This window comes from Melospiza georgiana, chromosome Z (genome assembly GCF_028018845.1).
Source record: "Melospiza georgiana isolate bMelGeo1 chromosome Z, bMelGeo1.pri, whole genome shotgun sequence".
Taxonomy (NCBI): Eukaryota; Metazoa; Chordata; class Aves; order Passeriformes; family Passerellidae; genus Melospiza; species Melospiza georgiana.
The window spans coordinates 82,405,583-82,428,938 of record NC_080465.1 but is presented as its reverse complement, the minus strand read 5'-3'; the positions used below and the strand labels follow the sequence as shown (position 1 = coordinate 82,428,938).

Sequence of the window (23,356 nt, the reverse complement as noted above, 5' to 3'; positions counted from 1 at the left end):
AGCAAAGGATGCAAATGAGCGCTCATTAGCATTTGCAGCTTCGCCTTTGATAATGCTTTTGCTGACAAGGTTGTAATTAATGGAAATGCGCGGCGCAGGAGGAGATGGCATCGGCGGCGAGGCGCTCGCGATTCCCCGGCGCGGGAGCCGCTGCCAACGCGGGCACCGAATCAGCGCGGCGGGCACCAGATGCCAACCAGGGGAGGGGAGCGCAGGGGGGTTAACTCCTTGGGGGCTGAAATGGGAAAAAATGGGAAAAAATTAAAATTAAATAAAAAAATGCCAAAAAATCCTCCTAAAAAATCCACCCCGAAATGGCCAAATCAGCGCGGCGGGCACCAGATGCCAACCAGGGGAGGGGAGCGCAGGGGGGTTAACTCCTTGGGGGCTGAAATGGGAAAAAATGGGAAAAAATTAATAAAATAAAAATAAAAATAAAAATCACAAAATATCCCCCTAAAAAATCCACCCCAAAATGCCCAAATCAATGTGGCGGGCACCAGATGCCAACCTAGGGCAGGGGGGTGAACTCCTTGGGGGACGAAATTGAGAAGAAATTAAAAAAAAAATTAAAAATCCAAAAATAAAAAAATTCCCAAAAAATCCCCAAAGAAATGCATGGAAAAATCCCCCCAAAAAAATGAAAAAAAAAAAAAAAAAATCCCCCCAAAATGTCTAAAAAAATCAGCAAGAAGTCCTTAAAAAATGCCTAAAAAATCTCCAAAAAATCTCCCCCAAATCCCCAAAAAATCCCTAAAAAATCTCCAAAAAATCCCCCCCAAAAATATCAGAAAAATCCTCCTAAAAATGCCCCAAAAATTCCTAAAAAATCCCCAAAAAGTCCCTAAAAAATCCACCCAAAAGAGCCCCCAAATTCCTCCAAAAATATCAGAAAAATGCCCCGAAAAATCCCCCAAAAATTCCCAAATAATCCCCAAAAAGTCCCTTAAAAATCTCCGGAAAAAACCCCTAAAAAATCCACCCAAAAATGCCCCAAAAATTCCCAAAAAGTCCCTAAAAAAAATCCCCAAATAATCCCCAAAAAATCCCAAAAAATCCCCCCAAAAATGGCAGAAAAATCCCCCTAAAAATCCCCAAAAATCCACAAAAAATTCCCCAAAAAATCCCAAAGAAATCCGCTGAAAAAATCCCCCCAAAAATAAAAAAAACAAATCCCCAAAAACCTCCAAAAAATACTTTAAAAATCTCCCAAAAAATCCCCAAAAATCCTCCCAAAAAATCCCAAAAAATCCCTAAAAATTCTCCAAAAAATCCCCAAAAAGTCCCTCAAAAAAATCCCAAAAAATTTCCAAAAAAAAAATCCCAAAAAAATCCCCAAAAAATCCCAATAAAATCCCCTAAAAAGTTTAGATTTTTGGGGGATTTTTAAAAATTTCTTTGGGATTTTTTGGGGATTTTTGGGGTCTTTTTTGGGGGATTTTGGGAATGTTTTGGGGATTTTTTGGGGATTTTTTGGGCATTTTTGGGGATATTTTGGGGGATTTTTTGGGGGATTTTTTTTTATTTTTTGGGGATTTTTTGGGGATTTTTTAGGGGATTTTTTTTTGGATTTTTTGGGGGATTTTTTGGGGGATTTTTTGGAGATTTTTTGGTGGGATTTTTTGGGGGATTTTTTTTATTTTTTGGGGATTTTTTAGGGGATTTTTTGGGGATTTTTGGGGGTTTTTTTTTATTTTTTGGGGATTTTTTAGGGGATTTGTGGGGATTTTTTTTTGGGATATTTTGGGGGATTTTTTGGGGATTTTTTTTGGGATATTTTGGGGGATATGTAGGGGATTTTTTGGTGGGATTTTTTGGGGGATTTTTTTTACTTTTTGGGGATTTTTTAGGGGATTTTGTGGGGATTTTTTTGGGATTCTTAGGGGGATTTTTTTTTTATTGTTTGGGGATTTTTTAGGGGATTTTTGGAGATTTTTTGGGGGGGATTTTTGGGGAATTTTTTGGGGTTTTTTTTGGGATTTTTTGGGAGGATTTTTTTGGGATTTTTGGGGGATTTTTTTTTTATTTTTGTGGGGATTTTTTTGGGGACTTTTGGGAATTGTTGGGGGGATTTTCTGAGGATTTTTTTAATTAATTTTTAGGGGGATTTTTTTGAGATTTTTGGGGGATTTGCAGATGGCAAAAAAATCAATAATCAATCATTAATAATCAGTAATCAATAACCAATAATAACATTTGAGAACTGCAGAGGTAAACATTGGGATATGGGGAAGAGAAGAAAATAATTAATAATAAATGAATAGGAAATAGATAATTAATAAATGAATAGGAAATAGATAATTAATAATCAATAATCAATAAAAAAGAAATGAAAAATTAATTCCAATCATCATTAATCGATAATCACATTTAGGAATTGCAGAAATAAACACTGGGATATGGGAAATAAAATAAAATAATTAAAAATAAATAAATGAGAAAGAAATAATAAATAATCAATAATAAATTAAAATATATTAAAAATAATTAATATTTATAATTAATAATGTTTAGGAATGGCAGAGATAAACATTGGGATGTGGGGAATAGAATGAAATAATTAATAACCAAAATAAATAATAACTAATAAATGATCAATAATCAGTAATAATAAATAATAAATAATAATCGTTAATAAATAAATAATAATCAATAATCGATAATTAAAAATTGATAACAAATAAAGTACAGAGGTAAACATCGGGATTTGGGGAATGGAATGAAATAATTAATAATAAAAATAACTTATCAGTAATCAATAACCAATAAATAATGATTGATAATCGATAATTAATAATTGATAACAACTAATCTTTGGGAATTGCAGGGATGAAGACTGGGAATCAAATAAATGGAATGAAATAATCAATAATTAATAATCGATAATCGATAACATTTGGGAATTGAAGAGATTGGCATTGGTAAGATAATTAATATTTGATAATTAATAATCAGTAATGGATAATTTCTAATCAATAATCGATAATATTTGGGAATTGCAGAGATTGCCATTGGTAAAATAAATATCAATCGATAATTAATTATCAATAACCGATAATATTTGGGAATTGCAGAGATTGGCTTTGGGGAAATAATTAATAATCGATAATTAATAATCAATAATCGAGAATATTTGGGCATTGCAGAGGTTGGCATTGGTAAGAGAATTAATAATCAATAATTATTAATGATAATAAGATCTAAATACTTAATATAAATATAATTAGTGTATTTATTAATAACAAATATAAATAATTAATAACATTAGAAATACTTAATATAAATAAAGATCATTATTATTAATAATAAATACCAATAATAAATATTAATGATGACGATTGTAAATAGTAAAGATAAAGCAATAATAAATAAACATAATTAATAATCAATAATCGATAATCGATAATCAATAAAAGGAAACAATAAATCCAAATAAATTCCAGAAATATGAATATTAATAGAAATTAATAATTAATAATAGAAATGAAGACAGGTAATGAATAGAACACGGTGTGGGGCCATTGCCTAATTAATAATGGGAATATTTTATTAATAGTGATTGATTGATTGATTCATTGATTGATTGATTGATTGATTGATTTTTCCAACCATTGATTTACTTATTCATTGATGTGACCATTAATTAATAGATTGATTAATGGATTGATTGATCGAACCATTGATTGATTGATTTCTTTATTTATTATCTATCTAACCATTTATTAATAGATTTATTAATGGATTGATTGATTGAACCATTGATTGATTGATTTGTTTATTATCTATCTAACCATTTATTAATAGATTTATTAATGGATTGATTGATCCAACCATTGATTGATTTATTTATCTATTATCTATCTAATAATTTATGAATAGATTTATTAATGGATTTATTGATCGAACCATTGATTGATTTATTTATTATCTATCAAACCATTTATTAATAGATTTATTAATGGATTGATTTATCGAACCATTGATTGATGTTTCCAACAATTGATTTTTTGTATTTATTTATCAAACAATTTATTGATTATTTAGTTATTTATTTATCGAATAATTTATTTATTTTCTGATGTATTTATTTATTAAGCCGTTGATTTATTTATTGACTTATTTATCCAGTCATTTATTTATTTATTTATCTATTTATTTATTTATTCATTTATTTACTGATTTATTTATTTATCTAGGCATCTATTGATGTATTTATTAATTATCTAACCATTGATTTATTTGGTTATTTATTTATCTATCCAACCATTTATTTATTTATTTATTTGATTTTTTATTAATTTATTTACTGATTGAGTTATTTATCTAGCCATCTATTCATTTATTAATTATCTAACCATTTATTTATTTAGTTATTTATTTATCTATCAAACCATTTATTTATTGAATTATTTACTTATTTATTTCTCTCTTTATTTGTTTAGTTATTTATTTATCTAACTATGTATTTATTTGATTATTTATTCATGTATTTACTGATTGATTTATTTATCTAGCCATCTATTTATTTATTAATTATCTAACCATTTATTTATTTATTTATTTATTTATATATGTAACTATTTAATTATTAGTTTATTTATCTAACCATTTATGGATGTATTTCCTTATCTAACATTTATTGAGTTATTTATTTTTTTATCGAACCATTTATTTATTTAGTTATTTATTTAAAAATTTATTTATTTATTTAGTTATGTAATCAATTATTCATTTATTTATTTCCTTATTTATTTAGTTATTTATCTAACCATTTATTAACTTATTTATTTATTTAGTTATCTAACCAATTATTCATTTATTTATTTATCTAACCATTTATTAATTTATTTATTTAGTTAGTTATTTCTCTAAGGAATTATTAGTTTATTTATTTATTCCTTTATTGAGGTTTTTATGTAACCATTTATTATTGTATTGATTTATTCATTGATTTATTTATTTGTTTACCTATCGATCGATTTATTTATCTACTTATCTAACCATTTATTGCTTTATTTATTGAACGATTTATTTTTTTATTTATTGATTTATTTAGCCATTTATTTCTTTATTTATTTAACGATTTATTTATTTCTTTACCTAGGCATTTATTTATTTTCTTTATCTAACCATTTATTTATTTACTAACCATTTATTTATGTATTCATTTATGTATTTATGTAAGCATTTAATTATTTAGTTATTTATGTAACCATTTATTTACTTATCTATTTCTTTCTTTCTTTCTTTCTTTCTTTCTTTCTTTCTTTCTTTCTTTCTTTCTTTCTTTCTTTCTTTCTTTCTTTCTTTCTTTCTTTCTTTCTTTCTTTCTTTCTTTCTTTCTTTCTTTCTCTAACCATTTATTATTTTATTTATTTAGTTTTTTATCTAAACAATTATGAATTGATTTATTTATTCATTTATTGAGTTCTTTCTGGACTTATTGATTTACCTATTGATTTATTTACTTGTGTAACTATTTATTTCTTTATTTATTGAACTATGTATTTATTTATTTATTTATCTATCTATCTAGCCATATTTACTTATCTAGCGATTTATTTCTGTTATTTATTTATTTATTGAACCATGTATTTATTTACTGTTTATTTATTTATTTATTTTATTTATTTATCTCACGAACCATTGAATTGTTCAGTTATTTATGTAACCATTTATTCAGTTATCTAGGCATTTATTTATTTATTTATTTATTTAGGTAACCATCTATTTATTCATCTATGCAACCGTGTATCTATTTATTTATTGATTTATTTATGTATTTAACTATTCATTAATTTTTAGAAATATTAATAGAACTTAATAAATGGAAGCAATAAGTACTAATCTGAGTCGATAAAATAATAATAATAATAGTAACAATAGGAAAGTTATGAATAGCAGCAGTAATTGAAAACATTAATCCTAATAATAATAGGAATAAATATTTTTATGAAGTCAATAATCTGATGCTGCAGAAAATAATAGATTAATAATAATATTGATAACAATAGTAATAATAGCAATAACAGTACTACTAATAGTACTACGACTAATAATGCTAGTAATAATAAATATTTTGACGGGGTTGCGGTGAAGAAGTGTAAGCGTCATTAGAACTATTAATGGCAATAATTAATGCAAGAAAAAAAGAAGAACCGAGGAACGAGGTTCTTCTTTTTTTCTTGCATTAATTATTGCCATTAATAGTTCTAATGACGCTTACACTTCTTCACCGCAACCCCGTCAAAATATTTATTATTACTAGCATTATTAGTCGTAGTACTATTAGTAGTACTGTTATTGCTCCCAACATTAATAATAATAATAATTATAAGTATTATTTTTAATAATAATAACAAAACCAACAACAACACGAGCACGAACACTACTCAGCACTAAGCAGCAAGTTTTGTGGCAGTTTTGTGGCAGCAGCAGGCCGCACAGCACAGTCAGTCCCTCAGTTCCCACACCGCCCCCCCCTCAGGGCAGGACCCCCCACTGTGACCAGATCCGAGAGCAGCACAGCAGTACCCCTCCTGGCACACACTGTCACCCCTCAGTAGCAGTACCATCTCATCAGCAGCCAAAGCAGAGCAGCAACGCGCACAAGCAGAGCAGCAACTCCAAGGCGATCAGTGCCATTAATTAATGGGATTATTATCAATTATTAATTGCAATTAGTTCTATTTATCATCTGGGGTGATTTCCATCGATTCATTAGACTATTTCCATTCATTAATAAGCAGTTTTCCATTTACTAATTAGATTTTAAAGTCAGATTATGCCCATTTATTAATTGGGATTATTTCCATTTATTAATTGGGATTATTTCCACTAATTAATCAAATTATTTCCATTTATTAATTGGGATTTTTCGCATTGATTAATTGCGATTCTATCCACTCATTAATTAGACTTATTTCCATTGCTTTTGGATTATTTACATTGATTAATTGGGATTATTTCCATTTATTAATGGGATTATTTCCACTAATTAATTAGGACTTCCCACATTAACTAATTAGGATTCTATCCACTCATTAATTAGGATTATTACCATTGCTTTTTTCATTTTCTCCACTTCTTCACAGAATGATTTCCATTTCTTTTTAATTATTTACATTGATTAATTACAATTATTTCCATTTCTTTCTCATGATTTACATTAATTACTTTGAATTATTTCCATGCATTAATTAGAATCCTACCCATTTATTAATGAATTATTTCCATTTATTAATTGCAGTTTTTCCCATTTATTAATTGGGATTTCCCCATTTCATATTTCAATTATTTCCATGTATTAATTGGGATAATTTCCATTTATTAATTCGGATTATTTCCATTTATTAATTAGGATTTTTCCATTAATTATTTACGATTATTTTCACACATTACAACTAATTAATTATTTTCATCAATTAATTGGATTATTTCCATTTCTAAATTGGGATTATTACCGCTCATTAATAGGATTATTTCCATTAATTACTTCAGATTTTTTCCATTTATTAATTACGATTATTTCCACTGATTAATTGGGATTATTTCCATGTCTTAATTTCTATTATTTCCATTTATTAATTAGGATTTTTCCATTAATTATTTAGGATTATTTCCATGCATTAAAATTAATTATATCATTTCCATTAATTAATTTGATTATTTCCAACTCTAAATTGGGATTATTTCCATTAATTAATTTGGATTATTTCCATTAATTAATTGAGACTTCTCCCATTTATTAATTGGGGCTTTTCCCCATTGATTAATTAGGATTATTTCCATTTATTAATTGGGATTATTCCCATCAATTAATGACATTATTCCCATTTATTAATTAGAATTCATTAATTTGCATTATTTCCATTAATTAATTGAGATTTTTCCCATTTATTAATGGACCATTTCCACTCATTAATTGAGATATTTCCCATTTATTAATTGGGTTTTTAATTGCCACTATTCCCACGTATTAATTAGAAATAATTAATTAATTAATTCTTTAAAAATAATTCAATAAATAAATAAATAATTTATTATTTCCATTTATTAATTAGGGTTTTTACATTTATTAATTAGATTTTTAATTGGGATTATTTCCCATTTATTAATTGGGATTTTTCCATTTATTAATTTGAATTATTTCTAGTTATTAATTGGGACTATTTCCATTCATTAATTGCGATTTTTTCCCATTAATTAATTGGGATTATTCCCATTTATTAATTGGGTTTTTAATTGTCATTATTTCCACTTATTAATTACATTATGTCCATTTATTAATTAGGGCTTTCCCATTTATTAATTGGATTTTTAATCGGAATTATTTCCCATTTATTAATTGGGATTTTTCCCATTCATTAATTGCCATCATTTGCATTAATTAGATTATTTCCATTTATTAATTGCCATTATTTCCAATCATTAATTAGATTCTTTCCATTTATTAATTGCCATTATTTCCATTAATTAACAGGATTATTTCTATCAATTAATTGCGATTATTCCCATTTATTAATTGGGATTTTTTCCCACTGATTAATTAGGATTAATCCCATGTATTAATTAGATTATTTCCATGGATTAATTGGGATTTCTTCCATTTATTAATTGGGATTATTAATTGGGTTTCTTTCCATTCCATTAATTAGATTAATTAGATTATTAAGATTAATTAGATTTCCATTGGATTATTTCGATTATTCCCATTTATTAATTCGATTATTCCCATTTATTAATTACATTTTTTCCACTTATTAATTGGGATTTTTAATTGAGTTTATTTCCATTCCATTAATTAGATTACAGAGATTAATTAGATTAATTACATTTCCATTGGATTATTCAGATTATTCCCATGTATTAATTAGATTATTCCCATGTATTAATTAGGATTTTTCCATTTATTAATTGGGATTTTTAATTGGGTTTATTTCCATTCCATTAATTAGATTAATTAGATTAATTAGATTATTTAGATTAATTAGATTTCCATTGGATTATTTCGATTATTCCCATTTATTAATTAGATTATTTCCATGGATTAATTAGGATTTTTCCATTTATTAATTGGGATTTTTAATTGGATTTATTTCCATTCCATTAATTAGATTAATTACATTAATTACATTCATTAGATTAATTAGATTTCCATTGGATTATTTCGATTATTTCCATCTATTAATTAGATTATTTCCATTGATTAATTAGATTATTTCCATTGATTAATTGGGATTTTTAATTGGTTCCATTTCATTGTCTTAATTAGATTAATTAGATTAATTAGATTTCCATTGGATTATTCAGATTATTCCCATCTATTAATTAGATTATTTCCATTAATTAATTGCGATTATTCCCACGTATTAATTACATTATTTCCATGCATTAATTAGACTATTTCCATTAATTAATGGCGTTATTTGCATTAATTAATTAATTGATTTTTTCCTTTTCCAGCTAAGAGCGAGCACAGTTCCTATTTCCATCTATTAATTGGATTATTCCCTATATTAATTGCATTATTTCCATTAATTAATTAAATTATTTGCATTAATTAATTGATTTTTTCTCATTAATTAATTGCTTTTTTCCCTTTTCCAGGTACAAGCGAGCACTGTTCCTATTTCCAACCATTAATTGGATTATTTTTATGCATTAATGGGATTATTAGCATGAATTAATGAGGCTATTAGCATGAATGATTAATTAATTGGTAATTAATTAATTAATTTACCTTCCCAGGCAAGGCCGAGCGCGGCTCCTACTCCTCCTACGGCCGGGACTCCAACCTGCAGGGCTGCCACCAGGTCAGGGACAAAATCCCAAAAAATTCACAAAAAATCCCAAAAAATCCCAAAATATTCCCTAAAAATCCCCAAAAATATTCCCCAAAAAATCCCAAAAATATTTCAAGAAAATCCCCAAAATATTCCCCAAAATTTCCAAAAAAATCCTCCCAAATATTCCCAAAAAATTCCCCAAAAATCCCAAATGTTCCCCCCAAAATCCTAAAAATATTCCCCAAAAAATTCCCCAAAAAACTCCCACAAATATTCCCCAAAAATCCCAAATAAATCTCAAAAACTCCCCCCAAAAAATCCCAAAATATTCCCCAAAAAATCCCCCCAAAAATCCCCCAAAAAATCCCAAAAATGTTCCCAAAAAAATCCCCAAAATTTCCAAAAAGATTCCCCAAAAAATCCCCACAAAATATCCCAAATAATCCCAAAATATTCCCCAAAAAATCCCCCCAAAATCCCCAAAAGTTCCCAAAATATTCCCCCAAAAATTCCCAAAAAAATCCCAAAAACGTTCCCCCAAAATTCCCAAAATATTCCCAAAAAATTCCCCCAAAAAATCTCCCCAAAAATCCCAAAAATATTTCAAGAAAATCCACAAAATATTCCCCAAATATCTCAACAATAACCCCAAAGAAATTCCCTAAAAAAACCCAAAAATTCCCCAAAAAATATTCCCCAGAAAATCCCAAAAATATTCCCCAAAAAATCCCCAAAATATTCCCCAAAAATTCCCCAAAAAATCTCCAAATTATTCCTCCAAAAACTCCCAAAAAATTCCCCAAAAATCCCAAAAAATCGCCCCAAAAAATAAAAAAAATCCCCCCAAAAATCCTAAAAATATTCCCCAAAAAATCCCCAAATTATTCCCCCCAAAAATCCCAAAAATATTCCTCAAAAAATCCCAAAAAGTCCCACAAAAAATCCCAAAAAATCCTCAAAAAATCCCATTAAAACCCCCCAGAAAATCCCTAAAAATCCCCCAATTATTCCCCCAAAAATATTTCCCAAAAATTAAAAAAAAACCCCAAAATATTCCCCAAAAAATCCTCAAAATATCCCCCAAAAATCCCCAAAATATTTCCCAAAACATCCCAAAAAATCCTCAAAAAACCCCATTAAAAACCCCCCAGAAAATCCCCAAAAAATCTCCCAAATATCTCAAAAAATTCCCCAAAAAATCCCAAAAAAATCCCCAAAAAATCCAAAAATATTCCCCCAAAAATCCCCAAATATTCCCAAAAAATCCCAAAAAAATCCCAAAAAGTCCCACAAAAACCCCCAAAAAATCCCCAAAAAATCCCCAAAAAATTCTCAAAAAAATCCCAAAATATTCCCCAAAAATTCCCAAAAAATCCCAAAAAATCCCAAAAAAATCCAAAAATATTCCCAAAAAATCCCAAAAAAATCCCAAAAAATCCCAAAAAAATCCCAAAAAATCCCAAAAAATCCCCCCAAAAATCCAAAAATATTCCCAAAAAAATCCCCAAAACTCCCCAAAAAATCCCCAAACAATCCCAAAAAATCCCAAAAAAATCCCAAAATATTCCCCAAAAATCCCAAAAAAACCCCAAAAATCCCAAAGATTTGGGATTTGGGGTTTTGAACTTTGGGATTTTTTGGAATTTTTTTGGGTTTTTTTGGGGGGATTTTTTGGGATTTTTTGTGGATTTTTTGGGATTTTTTAGGGATTTTTTGGGGATTTTTTTGAGAATTTTTTGGGATTTTTTTGGGATTTTTTGGGATTTTAGGGGGATTTTGGGGGGATTTTTTGGGGAATTTTTTTTGATTTTTTGGGATTTTTATGGGATTTTTTGGGAATATTTTGGGATTTTTGGGGGGGATTTTTTGGGATTTTAGGGGGATTTTTTGGGGTTTTTTGGGGGGGATTTCTGGGGGATTTTTGAGGGGAATTTTGGGGGAAATTTTGGGATTTTTTGGGGAATTTTTTTTGGGATTTTTGGGGGGATTTTTTGGGGATTTTTTGGACATTTTGGGGGATTTCTTGGGGGATTTTTTGGGATTTTTTTGGGATATTTTTGGGATTTTTTGGAATTTTTGGGGAATTTTTTGGGATTTTTTTGGGAGATTTTTTTCGGATTTTATTGGGACTTTTAGGGTATTTTTTTAGGATTTTTTGGGATTTTTGGGGGGATTTTTTGGGGAATATTTTGGGGAATTTTTGGGGATTTTTTGGGAATATTTTGGGGATTTTCGGGGGGGGATTTTTTGGGATTTTAGGGAGATTTTTTGGGATTTTTTGTGGATTTTTTTGGGATTTTCGGGGGGGATTTTTTGGGATTTTAGGGCGATTTTTTTAGGGATTTTTTAGGGTTTTTTTGGGAATTTTTTTGCGGAATTTTTTGGGAATTTTGGGGGATTTTTCTGGGGATTTTTTGGGGGGATTTTGGGGGAAGTTTTGGGGATTTTTTGGGGGGATTTTTTGTGAATTATTAGGAAATATTTTGGGGAATTTTTTGGGGGGATTTTTTGTGCATTATTGGGGAATTTTTTGGGAATATTTTGGGGATTTTTTGGGAATATTTTGGGGATTTTGGGGGGGATTTTTTGTGAATATTTTGTGAATATTTTGTGAATATTTTGGGATTTTCGGGGAGGATTTTTTGTGAATTTTGGGGGGATTTCTTGGGAATATTTTGGGGATTTTTTGTGAATTATTGGGGAATTTTTTGGGACTATTTTGGGGATGTTTTGGGAATATTTTGGGAATTTTTTGGGATTTTCGGGGGGGATTTTTGTGAATATTTTGTGAATATTTTGTGAATATTTTGGGAATATTTTGGGAATATTTTGGGGATTTTGGGGATTTTGGGGGAAATTTTTGGGGGGATTTTGGGGTGGATTTTTTGGGATTATTTTGGGGATTTTTTGGGAATTTTTTGGGATTTTCAGGGGGGATTTTTGATGAATCTTGGGGGCATTTTTTGGGAATATTTTGGGAATATTTTGGGGATTTTTGGGGGGATTTTTTGTGAATATTTTGGGGATTTTGGGGGGGATTTTTGGGGCGATTTTTTGTGAATATTCTGTGAATCTTTTGGGTATTTTTGGTGCATTTCCCCTCCCCAGCAGGGCCTGGTGGCAGCGGAGCTGGAGCTGCCCCCGCCCGGGCCGCTGTCCCCCAGCAAAGGCGGATCCCAGTTCTACCAGTACGGGGGCAGCGGGCGCCGGAGAGCCCTGCACGGCGCCTCCATGGGTGAGTCACCCCCAAATATCCCTAAAAACACCCCAAAAACATCACCAAAATATCCTCAAAATATCACCAAAATATCCCCCAAACATCCCCCAAAAATCACCAAAAAATCACCAAAATATCCTCAAAAATATCCTCTAAATATCCCCCAAAAGTCGGCCAAAAATCCCCAAAAAATCCTAAAAAATATCCTCCAAAAATCCCCAAAAAATCCCTTAAAAATCCCCCCCAAAATCCCATTAAAATCCCATTAGAAACCCCCCAAAATTCCCATTAAAATCCTATAAAAATCCCCCCAAAATCCCATTAAAATCCCATTAAAAATCCCAATTAAAATCTTGTAAAAATCCCTATAAAAACCCATTAAAACCCCTTTAAAAATCCTATAAAAATCCCATTAAAAACCCCTTAAAATCCCATTAAAAACCCATTAAAATCCCATTAAAAACCCCTTAAAAATCCCATTAAAACCCCATTAATATCCTATAGAAATCCCAATAAAATCCCACTAAAAATCCTATAAAATCCCCATAAAAAATCCTATAAAAATGCCCCCAAAAATCTCACTAAAAATCCTATACAAAACCCATTAAAATCCCATTCAAAATCCTATAACAATCCCCATTAAAAATCCTATAAAAATCCCCATTAAAAACTCCATTAAAAATCCCCATTAAAAACCCAATTAAAATCCCATTAAAAATCCTCTAAAAATCCCTCCAAAATCCCATTAAAATCCCTTACAAATCCCATTCAAAACCCCTTACAAATCCCATTCAAAACCCCATTGAAAATCCCATTAAAATCCCTTACAAATCCCATTCAAAACCCCATTAAAATCCCATTCAAAATCCCATTAAAAACCCCATTAAAACCCCATTAAAATCCCATTCAAAACCCCTTAAAAATCCCATTCAAAAACCCCATTAAAATCCCATTCAAAACCCCTTAAAAATCCCATTAAAACCCCATTAAAATCCCATTCAAAACCCCATTCAAAACCCCTTAAAAATCCCATTAAAACCCCATTAAAATCCCATTCAAAACCCCATTCAAAACCCCTTAAAAATCCCATTCATTCAAAACCACATTAAAATCCCATTCAAAACCCCATTAAAACCCCATTCAAACCCCATTACAATCCCATTCAAACCCCATTAAAATCTCATTCACAACCCCTTAAAAATCCCATTCATTCAAAACCCCATTACAATCCCATTCAAACCCCATTCAAAACCCCATTAAAATCCTATAGAAATGCCATTCAAATCCCATTACAATCCTATAATAATCCCACATAAATCCTATGAAAAACACTATAAAAATCCCACCAAAACCCTATAAAATCTCCATTAGAAACCCTATAAAAAACACATTAAAATCCTATCAAAACCCCACAAAAGCCCTATCAAATCTCCATTATAAACCCTATAAAAACCCCATTAAAATCCTATAAAAAGCCCATCCAAATCCTATCCAAACCCCACAAATGTCCCTTTTTTCCAGAAGTTCAGACAAAGAAAGTTCGCAAGGTGCCCCCGGGTTTGCCGTCCTCCGTAAGTTTGGGGTTTTTAGGGGATTTTTATAGGGTTTGATTGGGGTTTGATAAGGTTTTATAGGGTTTCTATGGGGTTGTAATGGGATTTTAATGGGGGATTTCCATGGGATTTTAATGGGGAATTTCAATGGGATTTTAATGGAGAATTTACATGGGGATTTCAATGGGATTTTAATGGGGAATTTCAATGGGATTTTAATGGGATTTTAATAGGGAATTTCAATGGGGTTTTAATGGGATTTTAATGGGGAATTTTAATGGGAATTTCAACGGGGGATTTTAATGGGATTTTAATGGGAATTTCAATGGGGGATTTTAATGGGATTCTAATGGGGGATTTTAGTGGGGAATTTCAATGGGGTTTTAATGGGATTTTAATGGGGAATTTTAATGGGAATTTCAATGGGGGATTTTAATGGGATTTTAATGGGGGATTTTAGTGGGGAATTTCAATGGGATTTTAATGGGGGATTTTAATGGGGAATTTCTATGGGATTTTAATGGGGAATTTTAATGGGGGATTTCTATGGTATTTTAATGGGGGATTTCAAAGGGATTTTAATGGGGAATTTCAATGGGATTTTAATGGGGGATTTAGGTGGGGAATTTCAAAGGGATTTCAAGGGGATTTTAATGTGGAATTTCAATGGGGTTTTAATGGGAGAATTTAATGGGGAATTTCAATGGGACATTTCAATAGGATTTTAATGGGGAATTTCAATGGGAAATTTCAATGGGAAATTCCAATGGGATTTTAGTGGGGAATTTTAATGGGATTTTAATGGGGAATTTCAATAGGGAATTTCAAGGGGATTTTAATGGGGAATTTCAATGTGGAATTTCAAGGGGATTTTACAGGGTTTGATAAGATCTATAATATTTTTATAGACTTCCTATAGGATTGTATAGGGTTTATAGGGTTTTTATGGGACTTTAATGTGGAATTTCAATGGGGATTTAATGGAGGAATTCAATGGGGAATTTCAATGGCAATTGCAATGGGATTTTAATGGGTATTTTAATGGGGAATTTTAATGGGAAATTTTAATGGGGAATTTCAATGGGATTTTAAAGGGGAATTTCAATGCAGAATTTCAAGGGAATTTTACAGGGTTTGATAAGATCTATAAGATTTTTATAGACTTTCTATAGGATTGTATAGGGTTTATAGGGTTTTTATGGGATTTTAATGTGGAATTTCAATGGGGATTTAATGGGGGAATTCAATGGGGAATTTCAATGGCAATTGCAATGGGATTTTAATGGGAAGTTTCAATGGGAAATTCCAATGGGATTTTAGTGGGGAATTTTAATGGGATTTTAATGGGGAATTTCAATAGGGAATTTCAAGGGGATTTTAATGGGGAATTTCAATGCGGAATTTCAAGGGGATTTTATAGGGTTTGAAAAGATCTATAATATTTTTATAGACTTTCTATAGGATTGTATAGGATTTATAGGGTTTTTATGGGATTGTAATGTGGAATTTCAATGGGGTTTAATGGGGGAATTCAATGGGGAATTTCAATGGCAATTGCAATGGGATTTTAATGGGTATTTTAATGGGGAATTTCAATGGGGAATTTGATGGGATTGTTATGGGATTTTACAGGGTTTGATAAGACTTATAAGATGTTTATAGAGCTTTTATAGGTTTTTATACGCCTTTATAGGGTTTTTATTGGATTTTAATGTGGAATTTCAATGGGGTTTCAATGGGGGATTTTAATGGTGGATTTTAGTGGGGGATTTCAGTGGGATTTTAATGGGGAATTTCAATGGGATTTAAATGGGGATTTTAATGGGGAATTTCAATGGAATTTTAACGGGGAATTTTAATGGGATTTTAATGGGGAATTTCAGTGTGATTTTAATGGGGATTTTAATGGGGAATTTCAATGGGATTTTAATGGGGAATTTTAATGGGATTTTAATGGGGAATTTCAGTGTGATTTTAATGGGATTTTAATGGGGAATTTCAATGGGATTTTAATGGGGAATTTCAATGGGATTTTAATGGGATTTTAATGGGGAATTCAGTGGGATTTTAATGGGAAATTTGATGGGGTTTTTATGGGATTTTACAGGGTTTGATAAGATTTATAAGATGTTTATAGACTTTTTATAGGATTGTATAGGGCTTTGTATGGTTTTTATGGGATTTTAATGTGGAATTTCAATGGGGTTTTAATATAGGGAATTTAATGGGGAATTTCAAGGGGATTTGAATGGGGAATTTCAATGGGATTTGAATGGGGAATTTCTATGGGATTTTAATGGGGAATTTCAAAAGGATTTTAATGGGGAATTTCAATGGGGAATTTGATGGGATTTTTATGGGATTTTATAGGGTTTGATAAGATGTATAAGATGTTTATAGAGTTTTTACAGGATTTTATAGGGCTATATAGGGTTTTTATAGGATTTTATGTGGAATTTCAATGGCGTTTTAATGGGGGAATTTAATGGGAATTTCAGTGGGGAATTTTAATGGGGGATTTTAATGGGGAATTTCAATGGGAATTTAATGGGGAATTTCAATGGGACTTCAATGGGATTTTAATGGGGAATTTCCATGGGATTTAAATGGGGGATTTTAATGGGGAATTTCAATGGGATTTTAATGGGGGATTTTAATGGGGAATTTCAATGCGGAATTTCAAGGGGATTTTAATGGGGAATTTGATGGGATTTTAATGGGGAATTTCAATGGGGAATTTCTATGGGGAATTTTAATGGGATTTTAATGGGGAATTTCAATAGGGAATTTCAAGGGGATTTTAATGGGGAATTTCAATGGGAAATTCAATGGGATTTTAATGGGGGATTTTAGTGGGGGATTTCAATGGGATTTTAATGGGGAATTTTAATGGGGAATTTCAATGGGATTTTAATGGGGATTTTAAAGGGGAATTTTAGTGGGGAATTTCAGTGGGATTTTAATGGGATTTTATACGGTTTGATAAGATTTATAAGTTGTTTATACAGTTTTTATAGGATTTTATAGGGCTTTATAGAGTTTTTATACATTTAACGTGGAATTTCCATGGGGTTTTAATGGGGGAATTTAATGGGGAATTTCAATGGGATTTTAATGGGGAATTTTAATGGGAATTTAATGGGGGATTTTAATGGGGAATTTCAATGGGATTTTAATGGGGAATTTTAATGGGATTTTAATGGGGAATTTTAATGGGGAATTTCAATGGGATTTTATTGGGGAATTTCAATGGGTGTAAATGGGGAATTTTAATGGGGAATTTCAATGGGATTTAAATGGGGAATTTTAACGGGGGATTTTAGTGGGGAATTTCAAGGGGATTTTAATGGGGAATTTTAATGGGGGAGTTTAATGGGATTTTAATGGGGGATTTCAATGGGGTTTTAATGGGGGAATTTTAATGGGGAATTTCAATGCAATTTTAAAGGGGAATTTTAATGGCGTTTCATTGGGATTTTAATCGGGAATTTCAATGGGATTTTAATGGGGAATCTCCCTGGGAATTTAATGGGGAATTTCAAAGGGGAATTTCAATGGGATTTTAAATGGGGGATTTTAATGGGGAATTTCAATGGGATTTTAATGGGGATTTTAATGGGGGATTTTAGTGGGGAATTTCAATGGGGAATTTTAATGGAGGATTCCAAAGGGATTTTAATGGGGAATTTCAATGGGATTTCAATGGGGGATTTCTATGGGATTTAAATGGGGAATTTTAATAGGAATTTTAATGGGGAATTCCAGTGGGATTTTAATGAGGGATTTCAAAGGGATTTTAAAGGCTAATTTCAATGTGATTTTAATGGGGGATTTCAATGGGGAATTTCAATGGGATTTTAATGGGGAACTTCAATGGGATTTTAATGGGGGATTTCAATGGGGATTTTAATGGGGGATGTCAATGGGGATTTTAATGGGGGATTTTAATGGGGAATTTCAATGGTATTTTAATGGGGAATTTCAATAGGATTTCAATGGGGAATTTCAATAGGATTTTAATGGGGGATTTAGGTGGGGAATTTCAATGGGATTTCAAGGGGATTTTAATGGGAAATTTCCTAGGGATTTTAATGGGGAATTTTAATGGGGGATTTCAATGGGGAATTTCAAGGGGATTTTAATGGGGAATTTGATGGGATTTTTATGGGATTTTACAGGGTTTGATAAGATTTATAAGATGTTTATAGAATTTTTATAGGACTTTATAGAGCTTTATAGGGTTGTTATGGGATTTTAATGTGGAATTTCAATGGGGTTTTAATGGGGGAATTTAATGGGGAATTTCAATGGGATTTTAATGGGATTTTAATGGGGAATTTCAATGGGATTTTAATGGGGAATTTCAAAGGGAGATTTTATTGGGGGATTTTAATGGGGAATTTCAATGGGATCTTAATGGGGGATTTTGATGGGAAATTTTAATGGGGAATTACAGTGGGATTTTAATGAGGGATTTCAAAGGGATTTTAATGGGGAATTTTAATGGGAAATTTTAATGCGGAATTACAATGGAAATTTAATGGGGAATTTCAATGGGAAATTTCAATAGGAAATTTCAATGGGATTTAAATGGGGGATTTTAATGGGGAATTTCAAGGGGATTTTAATGGGGAATTTGATGGGGTTTTTATGGGATTTTACAGGGTTTGATAAGATTTATAAGATGTTTCTTAGAGTTTTTATAGGATTTTATAGGGCTTTATTGGGTTTCTATGGGATTTTAATATGAAATTTCAATGGGGTTTTAATGGGGGAATTTAATGGGGAATTTCAAAGGGATTTTAATGGGGGATTTAAATGGGGAATTTCAATGGGGTTTTAATGGGGGATTTTAATGGGGAATTTCAATGGGGTTTTAATGGGGGAATTTAATGGGGAATTTCAATAGGGAATTTCTATGGGATTTTAATGGGGGATTCCAAAGGGATTTCAATGGGGGATTTCTATGGGATTTAAATGGGGAATTTTAATGGGAATTTAATGGGGAATTTCAATGGGAAATTTCAATGGGGAATTTCTATGGGATTGTAATGGGGGATTTCTATGGGGGATTTCAATGGGATTTCAATGGGGGATTTCAATGGGAATTTCATATGGACACACCCTCATTTGCATATCACCATGATATCAACACAACCTCATTTGCATTTTCATGCTGTTATCTAATACCTCATTTGCATATGATTCCATCAATACCACCTTATTTGCATATCATTCAGATATCAACACACCCTCGTTTATATAGATGCCGATATCGATACAGCCTCATTTGCATATCATTCCGATATCAATACAGCCTCATTTGCATACCATTGTGACCGACACAGCCTCATTTGCATATAACTGATCGATCAATGGAAACCATTTCCATATATTGATACCAGCTCATTTGCATATCATTCTGATATCAATGTAATCTCGTTTGCATATCAATCCTATGATGCAATACCTCATTAGCATATCATTTAAATATCACCAACACCACTTGAATATCATTCTGATATCATTACAGCATCATTTGCATTGCACTGTGATCGACACAGCCTCATTTGCATATAACTAATCAATCAATGCAAACCATTTCCATAGATCGATATTACCTCATTTGCATATAATTCTGATATCAATACAGCCTCATTTGCATACCATTGTGATCACCACTGCCTCATTTACATACAACTAATCAATCTATGCAAACCATTTCCATATATCGATACCATCTCATTTGCATATCACATTGCTACCAATACAGTCCCGTTTGCATATCAATCCGATAACAACAATACCATTGTGACCGACAGAGCCTCATTTGCATATAACTGATCAATCAATTCCAACCATTTCCATATATCGATACCACCTCATTTGCATATTGCTATCAATACAGTCTCGTTTACATATCGACATATGTATATAACGACAATACCGCATTAGCATATCATTTAAATATCACCAACACCACTAGAATATAATTCTGATATCATGTCTAATTTGCATAACAAGCTGATATTGACCACGCCTCATTTGGTATAGTTATGTCCTCATTTGCATATCACTCGTATCAATACAGCCTCATTTGCATAGCACTGTGATCGACACAGTCTCATTTGCATATAACAAATCAATCAATGCAAACCATTTCCATATATCGACACCACCTCTTTTGCATATCACATTGGATCAATACAGTCTCATTTGCATAACATTGTGATCATTACAGCCTCATTTGCATACCATTGTGATCAATCAATGCAAACCATTTCGATAACTCGATACGACCTCATTTGCATATCACATTGGTATCAATACAGTCTCATTTGCATAACATTGTAATCGATACCACCTCATTTGCATATCACTCTGATATCAATACAGCCTCATTTGCATACCACTGTGATCAACACTGCCTCATTTGCATATAACTAATCGATAAATGCAAACCATTTCCAGAGATCAATATCACCTCATTTGCATATCATTCTGATATCAATACAGCCTCATTTGCATGGCATTGTGATCAACACAGCATCATTTGCATATAACTAATCGATCAATGCAAACCATTTCCATATATCGATACCACCTCATTTGCATACCACATTGTTATCAATACAGTCTCGTTTGCATATCAATCATATGATGCAATACCTCATTAGCATATCATTTCAATATCCCAAACCATTTCCATATATCGACGCCACCTCATTTGCATATCACATTGTTATCAATACAGTCTCGTTTGCATATCAATCCCACAATACCGCATTAGCATATCATTTAAATATCACCAACACCACTAATCATCATTCTGATATCATGTCTAATTTGCATATCAACCTGATATCAGTAGAACCTTATTTGCATATCCATCTGATATTGACCGCACCTCATTTCAATATAATATCGATATCATTACATCCTCATTTGCATATAATGTGATGTCAACACCACCACATTTGCATATTGCTCTGATTTCGATCCCGCCTCATTTGCACACCCTGATATTGAGAGCAGCTCATTTGCATATAATTCTGGCATCAACAGTCTCATTTGCATATCATTGGGATATCAAGAGTCTCATTTGCATATCAATGTGATATTGATATCCCCGCACTTGAACACAACACTGATATTATTGATAATATTGATATTCCCTCATTTGCATATGCAGATTTTCTGATCTTGACCGTGCCTCATTTGCATATCAATCTGATAACAATGTTGCATCATTTGCATATGAATCTGGTATTGGTAGTCTCATTTGCATATCGATCGAATATCGACCAATCATTAGTCGCATGTCGTTTCACCACCTCATTTGCATATGAAGCAGATATCAACAACAATTTGCATTTAACACTGATACAAATACAGCCTCATTTGCATATCATTCTGAAATCGATTGTGCATAATTTGCATCTAATTCCGATTCCACATGGCCTCATTTGCATATAGCTTAAATATTGATCCCGCCTCATTTGCATACAATTCTGATATCAGTACCAGCACATTTGCATACCATCAGAACATTGATACCCCCTAATTTGCATACAATCGTTATATCAATTTGCATATCAATCTGATATCGACAGCACCTTGTTCGCAGCTCATTCCGATATCAATACCGCCTCATTTGCATATAATTAGAATATTCAGGAGGGGAAAATTGGGGGAATTTTTTGGGATTTTTGGGGGAAATTTTGGGATTTTTTTGGGATTTTTTGGGGAATTTTTTGGGAATTTTTTTTTATTTTTTCGGGATTTTTTTGGTATTTTTTAGGGAATTTTTTGGGATTTTTTTGGGATTTTTGGGGATTTTTTTGGGATTTTTGGGGAATTTTTTGGGATTTTTGGGGTTTAACTGGGCCAGGGCGCCCTCTTGTGGACACCGAGGGAATTCCAGGAGCGACGGCCCCAAAAATTGGGAAAAATTGGGGAAAAAATGGGGAAAAATTAAAAAAAAATATGGGATTATAATGGGGATATAGGGTATTTTAATGGGATTTTAATTGGATTTTTATGGGATTTTTATGGGGAATTTTTTGGGATTTTAATCAGATTGTAATGGGATTTTAATGGGAATTTATTGGGATTTTTTGGGGAATTTCATGGAATTATTGGGGGATTTATTTGAGACTTTTTTTGGATTTTAATGGGGATTTTTATGGGATTTTAATGGGGATTTTTTGGAATTTTAATGAGATTTTTATGGGAATTTTAATGGGATTTTTTGGGGATTTGAACGGGAATTTTGTGGGATTTTTCTGGGATTTTAATGGGAATTTATTGGGATTCTTATAGGAATTTCACTGGATTTTTATGGGAATTTTGGGGGATTTTTGTCTGATTTTTATGGGACTTTAATGGGTTTTTAATGGGAATTTTATGGGATTTTTTGGGGGATTTTTGGGACTTTAATGGGACTTTAATGGGATATTTATGTGAATTTGGGGGGATGTTTTCGGGATTTTTTTGGGATTTTTTTGGTTTTTTTCCCCCATTTTTCCCCTTCCCAACCGTTCCGAAGGCTCCAATTTGCAGCCCCAGCAGAAGGGCTGCTTTGCATTTTTAATTTAGCAACTAACAGCTGCATACATTTGCATATTAATGAGTTGCAGAGGAAATCATGCATACATAATGAACCCCTCGCCGCCTTTGATGGATGGAGGTGGAAAAAAATCCCCCCCAAAAAAACCCTAAAAAAATCCCCCAAAAAATAGGGAATTATTCAAAAATAACCCCAAAAATTATTGGGCAAAATATCTGGGGGAAATTGT

At 31.4% G+C, this 23,356-nt stretch overlaps 1 protein-coding gene across 1 annotated transcript in view; it reads left to right on the top strand.

Moving 5' to 3' along the window:
* TCF4 (transcription factor 4) overlaps positions 1–23,356 on the top strand; it is a 94,030-nt gene that overhangs the window by 51,598 nt on the left and 19,076 nt on the right. The window contains 3 exon segments of the mRNA XM_058043438.1: positions 9,751–9,815; positions 12,897–13,023; positions 14,527–14,576. Of these exon segments, the coding sequence (XP_057899421.1) occupies positions 9,751–9,815; positions 12,897–13,023; positions 14,527–14,576 (242 nt within the window).